General features: G+C 31.7%; 2 protein-coding genes across 3 annotated transcripts; both read left to right on the top strand.

The window, feature by feature from the left end:
- The first annotated feature begins 250 nt into the window (after positions 1-250).
- LOC100809337 (G-type lectin S-receptor-like serine/threonine-protein kinase CES101) lies at positions 251-4,576 on the top strand. 2 transcript variants are annotated; one of them, XM_041013602.1, is made up of 8 exons: positions 251-1,308; positions 1,339-1,456; positions 1,989-2,093; positions 2,180-2,385; positions 2,450-2,660; positions 2,935-3,172; positions 3,461-3,611; positions 4,077-4,540. In XM_041013602.1, the coding sequence occupies exons 1-8, from the start codon at positions 277-279 to the stop codon at positions 4,386-4,388; spliced, it is 2,373 nt and encodes a 790-aa protein (XP_040869536.1). In that variant the 5' UTR covers positions 251-276; the 3' UTR covers positions 4,389-4,540. The 2 variants fall into 2 exon arrangements, with proteins under 2 accessions (XP_040869536.1, XP_006606667.1); XM_006606604.4 differs by having other exon boundaries at positions 253-1,456; positions 4,077-4,576.
- A 4,294-nt stretch (positions 4,577-8,870) lies between these two features.
- LOC102659512 (uncharacterized) lies at positions 8,871-10,165 on the top strand. Its single transcript, XM_006606603.1, has 3 exons — positions 8,871-8,950; positions 9,134-9,652; positions 9,856-10,165. The coding sequence occupies exons 1-3, from the start codon at positions 8,871-8,873 to the stop codon at positions 10,163-10,165; spliced, it is 909 nt and encodes a 302-aa protein (XP_006606666.1).
- Positions 10,166-10,216: the final 51 nt, after the last annotated feature.

Below are 10,216 nucleotides of genomic sequence, written 5' to 3'. Positions count from 1 at the left end.
CTGCTTTTTATTTTTTTTCAAAGGTGCAAAGTATGGGTGTTAATCTAATTTATAGATATATTAAATCTGTCCAGTCGTCGCCGTGTGTTAACGGTCGGATAGTTTGCACTTTATTTTTTTTAATGCATTTCATTTTGGTTTTTTAAAAATTTAACATTTTTTCTTATTTTTTCTCTCACTCCTATTTTACTAAAAAACCGTGCATTGGTCGAGTTGTAACGCTAGTTTGTTATTATATAAGTGAAAGGAAGCATAATAGAAATAGACTTAAGCAAGATGAACATGTTTCTCTTTCCTTCCTATGTGTTACTGCTTCTCTTCCTAATCCTAAACCTACCACACACCACTCACTCTGATGACATTGCCATTTATTGGGGTTCAAATGATGGTGAGGGTAGCTTAGCAGAAACATGTGCAACTGGTTTATATTCCTTTGTAAACATAGCATTCCTTGCACATTTTGGAAATGGTCAAGTCCCTCAAGTGATCCTTGGAAGGCACTGTGACCCTTTTGGGGGAAACTGTTCCGTACTTGGAAGGGACATCAGAAACTGCCAAAAGCAAGGAATCAAAGTGATGCTATCCATTGGAGGTCCAAGCATGAGTTACTCTCTTGTTTCCTCTGAGGATGCTAAGAGTGTTTCTGATTATTTATGGAACAATTTCTTAGGTGGTGGTGGTAACTCATCATCATCTTCAAGTCCACTAGGAGATGTTATATTAGATGGTATAGATTTTGGACTAGGGGGGTCCCTTATGACAAAACATTGGGAAGACCTTGCACATTATCTTAAGTCACATAGAAGAAATGTGTACTTAAGTGCAGCACCTCAATGCATTTTTCCTGATAGTGCACTTGGCAAAGCACTTGAGACTGGACTTTTTGACTATGTTTGGATACAATTCTACAACAATCCTCTATGTCAGTACAATGAAGGTAATGCTTCTAACCTTCTTAATGCATGGAAGCAATGGACAACTTCATTGAAATCAGGGAAAATGTTCTTGGGGTTGCCTGCTTCTCCAACAGCATCTATAGGCGGATATGTTCCTCCCGATTTGTTGATTTCTCGGATCCTGAGTACGGTGAAAACGTCTTCTAACTATGGAGGGATTATGCTTTGGTCAAGGCTTTTTGATAAAGAGAGTGGATATAGTAAAAGGATTTTGGAAAATAGTGTTTGCCTACAGAAAAGAGAAACTGAATGTGGAAGGCACAAGAATGGTTTTATTGAACATTTAGGCTACATGGCTAAAGAGGGTTTTGTAGCTTCTGAAAGCAAGAGCATTGACATGCAGTGTTGTGAGGTTATTTGCAGGAACAATTGTTCCTGTGAGGCTTATGCTCCTCTAAATTTTGTCAATAATACCGGATGCCAGTTTTGGGGTAAAGGAACAAAGTTTATTAAAGATTCTGGTGGAAATTTCAAACGAGTTTACTTTGTCAAACATAAAGGTATGTCCATTCCAATTTCCCTATATGAAAGGTGGTTATGCTGTTTTCCATGTTCTTATCTGCAATGTATGTAAAATATACATAGGTTATTCATAACATTTCATATTTCCCTATCATTCTGTTAAGAATTCTCGTGAGTGAAGCAAGTAACACTCAATTGATGTGGCCAAAGATCATATATCTCAGAATAAGAGAGGAGTACTATAAAAGTAGCTCATTGTGTAATTGATTGATTTGAAAAAGATACATGAGACTGTATAGGGTGCTCTATTTATAGAGCTAATTTGTAACAAACTTATATTCCTAATTAGTTACACTTAACACTAGATCAAATTGAATATTTTTTATTTACTCTTGCATATATTCTGAAGCTTTGGTTGGTCTAGCACTAGCATTTAACAGTAGATTGCGAATAACAGAGAAATTAGAAAGCCTTCACAATGAATATAGCACATACAAGAACAAGATGCTAATTGTTTGAAATTGTAAAATCAATTTCATAAGTTGCAAGTTATCTTCTTGTAAGTTGCAGTGAACAAGCTGTGGAAATGGATTGTCATTGGTGTTGGAGCAGCTGTTGCAGCACTTGTGTCCTGCTACTTATTCTATGTTTTGAGGAGAAAGTGCAAAGAAGAAGGTAATTACTTAAAAGAAATTGTTGTATGGTATGGTATATTTTTTCATGACTTATAACTTGAAATGTAATTTCATTGATTTCATCAGTGGACAGAAAAATGAAGCGAAAGGAACTGTTAGTTGAGGTTGGAGGTAATGCAATGGGAAATTATGGCAAAGCCAAAGGGTCTAAGAAAGAGGGAAAGACAATCAATGAGATTGAAGTATTCAGTTTGGAAAATATCATTGTTGCCACACACAATTTCTCCCCTGATAATAAGCTAGGAGAGGGTGGTTTTGGTCCTGTCTATAAGGTAAATGCCACAAACTTGAATTGAAACTATATTGATAAGTATTTTGATATGATGATAATTTCAGGGAACATTAATTGATGGACAAGAAATTGCAATAAAAAGACTTTCTAAAAGTTCAGGCCAAGGCCTAGTAGAGTTCAAGAATGAAGCTAAGATTATGGCCAAACTTCAGCACACTAATCTTGTGAGGCTTTTGGGGTTCTGCATCGACAGTGATGAAAGAATACTTGTATATGAATACATGTCTAACAAGAGCTTAGATCATTATTTATTCGGTAGGCCATCTTTTATATCCTAATAAACACGTATTAGACTAGTTAGAACGAGACAAAACAGAACATCTCAGATTTATTTCATGTTTGATGCATAATATAAACAGAACAATACATGATAAAAGGGAAAATGTGGTACACTTAGTTCTAATAAAAAGGGAAGAATAAAGAAAATAAAAAATAGAAGTCTCATACCATTCTTTTTTTATGTCAAATGCTACATAAAGATATGATGAGTTCATGTTTGATTACTAATGTGTTTCTTACTTATAAACAGATGCAAGTAGAAATAATGAGCTAGAATGGAATAAACGTCTTAAAATCATTGAAGGCACGGCTCAAGGACTTGTGTATTTGCACAGATATTCAAGACTAAAGGTGATACATAGGGATTTGAAGGCAAGCAATATATTGCTTGATGAAGAAATGAATCCAAGAATCTCTGACTTTGGCTTAGCTAGAATATTTGGATTGAAAGGATCTGAAGAAAACACCAGTAGAGTTGTTGGAACATAGTAAGTATAGACAACAAATCTGAAAGAGCACCAGAAAATATTGTAATTATATCTATCTATCATATCTACTAAATAAGGAACTCATAGCTTTTACAAGTAACATGATAAACACTCGAGGATTCAATCCTTGTCCAGTTTTACCCAATTATACAATTCTTCTTGCTATGATACAATTTTCCTAGTAAAGTTCATGATTCTATTCTCTTACAGTCCACTTAAATATTTTATGTTTGACTTTTAGTTGCCTTTAATACTACTAATAGCTAAACTTTCTTTTTTTCTCTTAAGTGGTTACATGTCTCCAGAATATGCAATCAATGGTGTTGTCTCAGTCAAAACAGATGTATACAGTTTTGGTGTGCTGCTACTTGAGATTATTAGTGGGATGAAGAACAATAGTTGCATCCACTCAAATCATCCATTCAATCTCATAGCACATGTAAGTTTCAAAAACAACCAATTCATTAAATTCAATATTATTTTATTTGGTGTACAATGGAAGCAACGAGAATCGAACCTAAGTCTTTGTGTATCTATCACAACCCCCCACCACTGGACCGACCCTAGTGGTTCCATCAAATTTAAGTTTAATTGTTCATTTTCTCACTCAACTATCATCATTTTGCAAATTCCAATCAATTTTTTCATGTTTTTCGATTTTTGCATATTTTACCATCATGTTAATAACATGATATTGTTTCACAAAAATTAGTAACAAAATGACATTGTTTAACTTTTCATAGTGACACGTATTAGTAAAATGTGCAAAAATTGAAAACATAGGTGTTAAAATTTGTGAAATGATGATAGCTAGTTAGATTATAAAATGTGTTGTTAAGCTTAAAATTTAATGTTCAACTCAAACTAATTAAAATAGTGTCTCTGGATGTTGGCATTTTTTTAGGCCTGGCAGCTATGGAACCAAGGGAGAGCTCTAGAGCTGATGGATCCATCACTAAATGAATCATTCAGTTCTGATGAAGTAGAAAGATGCATTCAGATTGGACTCTTATGCGTACAAGATCATGCAATAGAAAGACCTACCATGGAAGATGTTGTTACTTTCCTATCAAATGATACCACCCAACTTGGTCAACCAAAGCAGCCAGCATTCTTCATGTATGTGGTTGCTGGAGAGTCAGGATGTCCTAATAATAGCAAACAAGAAAATTATTCACTAAATCATTTATCAATCTCCACTGCTTATGGGAGATAAATATTCCTTCTCCAACAGGGTGGCATGACACCCATGTTGATGTTGTAGCATTATGGCCATATCAGGCTTTTTTTTTTCTTTTTATCCATAAAAATTGAATATGGTATCAGAGAGTTTATAATACTCACACTTTCTATTCAAACAATTGACCTATTTCGGAAATAAATTAGATAAAGATTTTATGTTAAGAAAGTGTATTTACTTAAAAAAAATCACACTTATAAATTTTGTCTTTAAAGGCCAACTTATTTATGTAAATATAAATAATATATTTATATCTTAGTGTATACTATATACTAGTATTACATTAATTTTTTACAACACTATTTTAAATATTAAACATGTTGACCTGCATAAAAGAACTAAGCCTATAAATATTGAAGAATAAATTTATGTTAATTTAGAGACATTATTACAAAATAATCTTTTAATTAAATTGTCATGAAAGTTATACTAGACCATAAAAATAAACTTATATCACAAAAATAAGTTAGCTAGATTCAAATGTTATAAAGTCTAACCTACATCCACTTGTTATATGCTTTGAGTAGCAATGCTTTCAATTTTCATACTTCATATGTTGCTTTACATAGAGTTTTTCTTTCACGGGCCTATTAGTCAATCAGTTTTATTGTAAGTTTTTAAGTAAGCTAACACGTTAAGTCTGCTTTTAAAAATATCAAATCAAGCTTTTAAAAAATTATAACAATTAGCAGGTCAAACTTACTTGAGTTTGGAATTTTTTTTTAAATTGATTAACCCCATTTAGGGATAAGTTAATCCATATAAAGAAATAAGCCATTAAGTTGGCAAACACATTAACTTAGTCTTTTAAAATACCAAATCAAGCATAATAAAAGTCTACATAATAGGTAATAATAGACCATACTTGAGCTTTGAATTTTTAAATTGGCCACATTTATTTAAGTATAACGTTATTCAACCCCAACCTATTTCTGTCATTATATACACCAACAAAAAAAACTATTTCTTTCATTATTTGCGATCAAAAATCAAGATCGGGCCTGCGTTTGGGCCATATTTGGAGGGGCAATGGCCCAGGACACATAACTAGAAGTGCCCAAAATAAAATATAGGTATGTAGTAAAAAAAAATTATATTGTTTTCATAAATAGATTGAAATTTCTCATTTGTTTTCTCCCTTTTTATGTGATTATAGCCAGTTTGTTTAAATTTTAAAGATTTAATATCACATATGGTCCATTATATTTCACAATTCTTTCACTTTGGTATATTAAGTTTTAAAAGTTATATTATGATCTTTTATGTTTTTAAAATGTATAATTTTGGTCCTTTTTTTTCAATTTTTCATTAGAAATGTGTTCTATTAACTTTTAAATTTTAAAATAGTTTAACGTTACTTTTACTCCATTATGTTTTATAATTATTTCGTTTTGATACATTATGTATTAAAAGTTTAATTCTTGTCCTTTATGTTCCCGAAATATACCATTTTGGTCTCTCTTTTTTTTCAAATTTTTATTAAAAACGTTAGTGTTTTAAATTTTAAAATAGTTAAGTTAACATAGTGACAGCTAAAAGTGGTCACTATCTTTTTTTATTTAAAAAATTAAAAATCATTAAGTAAATGAAGAAAAGATGAATTTGAAACCACAAACAACAACAATCTTCATTCTCATATTATTATTATTATTATTATTATTATTATTATTATTATTATTATTCAATTTAATCATTTAATAATGATAATAATTTCATTCACCAATTATTCTCAATCACGATAATAACGACAACAACCATTTCATCGTTGCCCCCTCTCTGCACTCGTCTTCGTCCAACCCAAGTGTAAATGTCAAATGAAAAATTATCTACTTGTTTGACCCAACCGTGTAAGACGGCGAAGGTCTTGCTCATAGACCTCACAAAGAGCCACATTGTGACTTCCTTAATATAGAATAATTGGCAAGTTAAGGTTATGTTTTTGTCTTTCATTAAGGAGAGAACTCTTCCTTTGATGTCCCCTAATTCTTGTATTTCCAATAACATAGTTAAGGTTTTAGTTTCTCAGTGAGGAGTATAAGAATTTTCAGTGATTCCTGCAAGATTATGTGTTGACATCGTTCAATATGTGTGATATTGCATTTTTTATTTTTTGAAATCTAAAAGAGGTTGGAGGAAATGATGATTTTTTAATTGTTTATTTTAAAAAAAATGACGGTTTTTAGTCATCACTATGTTAAAGTTAATTATTTTAAAAGGCTTAAAGTCACTATTGGTTTACTATGCTTCATTTTGGTACATTTAAGTTATAAAAATTTTATTTTGAACCTTTTTGTTTTCCAAATGTATTATTTTGGTTTTTTTTTTAAATTTAAAATTAATATAATACTAACGTTTCTAACAAAAAATTTAAAAAAATAACTAAAATATTACATTTCGAAAACATAAAGGATCAAAATAAAATTTTTAAAACTTAATATACCAAAAATAATTGTGAAACATAATGAATCAAAAGTAACATTAAATCAATTTTAAAAAAACAATTGTGAAATAAGTGCTTTTTAAAATAAATATTTTTTTAAAAGCAGATAAAAATTTAGTTTTTAAAATTAAAAGAAGAAAACTATTTTTAAATAAAAACAGTTTAAACAAACAAACTAAAAAAATAAATAAAAAATATTTTTTATTTAAAAATTACTTCTTTTAACAAATAGTTTTAAACAAACGGATTTTAGTTGTTATATTTGTAACTCCGTGTTTATTCCTAATTACGTGACAAGTGTTTTAAATTTAATTTAATATATGGATTTTTTTACTGAGAGTTTAGTTTATGTTATAAAAAATTGATTCAGTAAAAAATGTAATATAGAACTTAGCAACATTAATATGCATTTTGGTCAAATATATATCTTCGGTGGTACCAGTGCTTATTATGTTGTTTTCTTTTTCTTTTTATAAAACCAATGCTTATTATGTAGACACATGAACATTAGAAGAACAACAAACAACTCGTAATTTTGAGAAGTCGCACTCTTAAGATTTGACATGTCCAGGAGCCATTCCAGAACGCATACTAATTTTCATACTTCCATATAATAAAATTGATAAACCACTAACTATTTGAAAATTCGAAGGTAAGAGGTTCGACCTGGAACGTTGAAGTCTTCTGGTTACAAAAAATCACACATTCTCACTAAACATGTGCCTTATTAAAAGAGAAAATCTTTAATATTGTATATAACATATATTACCTAAAAGAGCAAACTAAAATTGCTTTAAAATATTAATCTAATTAATATAATATTTAATATTCTCAAATAAAGAAATAAATATGTATCTCTTAAGCATAAAGAAAAAAACATAAATTAAAAAATAGATGGGTCACGAGCTAGGCCTCGTAGATTTAATGCATGTTTGGTTTTTCCTCTAAGTTGTGGCATGTTGTTATGGCAATTGTTTGGGGCACCCAACAAATTTTCTAAATTGCTGATGGTATTTTTGGTTATAAATAGCAATAGGATTTTGTTATTTCTGCAGCGTCATTTTTTTTTTGTAAAATTTTCGTAAGTCAGTGTACGTTGCTTTTGTTAAGGGCCATTTGGAAGCGTATTTGTTCTCCGGTGGTGTACGTGCGTTGGTGAGGAGTATACAATGGATTTTGGTTGATTTTCGTTGCCGAAGAAGAGGTACGCGAAAAGTTACGGATTGGTGATCCATATGACCCAATCCGTATGTTCATACGGATACGTTTTTTTTTTGTTTTCAATTGTTAAATTAATTATTAATAATTTAGTTAATTTATGTTTTTAGTAATTTTTGTAATATTACATTGCTTAAAAATGAATATACTAATGATTAATAATTAAACAAATTTATATAAGAATGATTGTGTATCTAATGTTTTTTATTGAAGGATGTATTTATTAGACTTATATGGCATTTTAATGAAGAAGTCCTGTAAAATATTTAGTGTAAACAACTATATTTGTGTGAATTGTTATTGAATTTGTTAAATGGTTTATTAAGATGGATGAAGACCAGTGAATGTATGATAGTAATATGTCTGAAGAAGTTGAAATGAATGTCGAAAATGAGGAAGATGTTGGCATTAAAGTTGATTGCTCTAATGCCTTTAATACTTCTGGGGTATTTGTGCAATTTGTTGTTGTTGGTACAGTAATTATATTACATAGATGTTTACTCATGGCAAACCTGATTTGAATTGTGTTGTAGTTGTTTGGTAACTGTGAGGAAGTTTTACAATGGGCTTGATCATTGGCTCATGACATCAGATTTGTTGCCGTTATAATGAGGTCCGACACCAATACCGGTGTTCGAGGAAGAGCCTCATTTCTGTTAATAGCTTGTGAAAGGAGTGGGCAGTATAGAGCATGCACTGGCAGTAGAAAATGTGGATGCCCACTTAAGTTGCGTGCGAAGCCAGTTTCGGGAGAAGACAACTAGATGGTGAAGTTAATTTGTGGGATTCACAATCACGAAATGGCAAAGTCATTGGTTGGGCATCCATATACAGGTCGACTGACAAAGGATGAGAAGAATGTTGTTGTCGATATGATGAAGTCCATGGTGAAGCCAAGAAATATTTTGTTGACGTTGAAGGAGCATAATGACAGCAATTATACAACAATCAAACAAATTTACAATGCTAGACGTGCTTACCATTCTTTCATAAGAGGGAGTAACACCGAAATGCAACAATTGATGATGTTGCTTGATTGAGATAAGTATATTCACTGGCATAGGGTGAAGGATGATAATGTTGTACGTGACTTGTTTTGGAGTCATCCTGATGCAATAAAGTTAAGCCATTCTTGTAATTTGGTTTTCTTGATCGACGATACCTACAAAACAAATAGGTACAAACTGTCGTTGCTTGATATTGTTGGTGTTACACCAACAGGAATGACATTCTCCACTGGTTTTGCTTACTTGGAAGGAGAACATCTTAATAATGTTATTTGGGCTCTAGAGCGGTTTCGAGGTCTTTTCATGAGAGCTGATGCATTCCCCAGGGTTATTGTGACTGACAGAGATTTGTCTTTAATGAATGCAATGAAAATTGTATTCTCAGATGCTACGAACTTGCTGTGTCGGTCCCATATTGACAAGAATGTCAAGGCAAAGTGCAAAACCCTAGTTGCTCAAAAGAATGCATGGGATCATGTGATGGAGGCTTGGGGGAGTTTGGTTGACTGTCCTAATGAGAGTTCTTTTGATGAGTACCTTAAAAACTTTGAAATGGCTTACTCTCTGTGGCCTATGTTTATGGACTATGTGTGTCAAACATGAGTCATTCCACACAAAGAAAGATTTGTGAAAGCATGGACAAACAAAGTGATGCATCTAGGAAACAAAACCACTAACAGGTATCAATATTGATTTTTATTTGTTTTCATTTGTTGAAGTGAATATTTAAGTGACAATGATGCGATTGTTTACATGTTTTTGTATATTTCATCTATAGGGTTGAGAGTGCTCATTGGTCACTAAAGAGACTCCTACAAAACTTTGTCGGTGACATATGCAGTGTTTGGGAGGCAATGAATAATATGATAACACTTCAACACACCCAGATTAAAGCATCTTTTGAGACAAGCACGCACGTGGTTGGGCATGTGTTTAAAGTAACCTTGTACAAAAAACTACTTGGCATGGTATCAAGGTACGCTTTAAATGAAATTGCTGCTGAGTATGAGCGTGTAGCTTATACAGGCAAAAATCCTTCACGATGTGGATGTGTCATGAGGAGTACCCACGGTCTTCCATGTGCATAAGAGTTGTTTAAATATGTTGTTAGCTCCATACCACCGGAGACAATTCACATT

The sequence above is a fragment of the Glycine max genome, chromosome 20 (genome assembly GCF_000004515.6).
Source record: "Glycine max cultivar Williams 82 chromosome 20, Glycine_max_v4.0, whole genome shotgun sequence".
NCBI lineage: Eukaryota > Viridiplantae > Streptophyta > Magnoliopsida > Fabales > Fabaceae > Glycine > Glycine max.
Note: the sequence above shows the minus strand (reverse complement) of the source record. Positions and strands in the feature narration are given on the sequence as shown.

Bases quoted from the DNA above. Each gene is read 5' to 3' on its own strand.
- LOC100809337 (XM_006606604.4), top strand. From the start codon at position 277: ATGAACATGTTTCTCTTTCCTTCCTATGTGTTACTGCTTCTCTTCCTA. The intron at 2,386-2,449 runs GTAAATGCCACA...TGATAATTTCAG, and splicing joins GTTTTGGTCCTGTCTATAAG to GGAACATTAATTGATGGACA. The intron at 2,661-2,934 runs GTAGGCCATCTT...ACTTATAAACAG, and splicing joins CTTAGATCATTATTTATTCG to ATGCAAGTAGAAATAATGAG.
- LOC102659512 (XM_006606603.1), top strand. From the start codon at position 8,871: ATGGCAAAGTCATTGGTTGGGCATCCATATACAGGTCGACTGACAAAG. The intron at 8,951-9,133 runs GTCCATGGTGAA...TCACTGGCATAG, and splicing joins GTTGTTGTCGATATGATGAA to GGTGAAGGATGATAATGTTG. The intron at 9,653-9,855 runs GTTTATGGACTA...TTTCATCTATAG, and splicing joins GCTTACTCTCTGTGGCCTAT to GGTTGAGAGTGCTCATTGGT.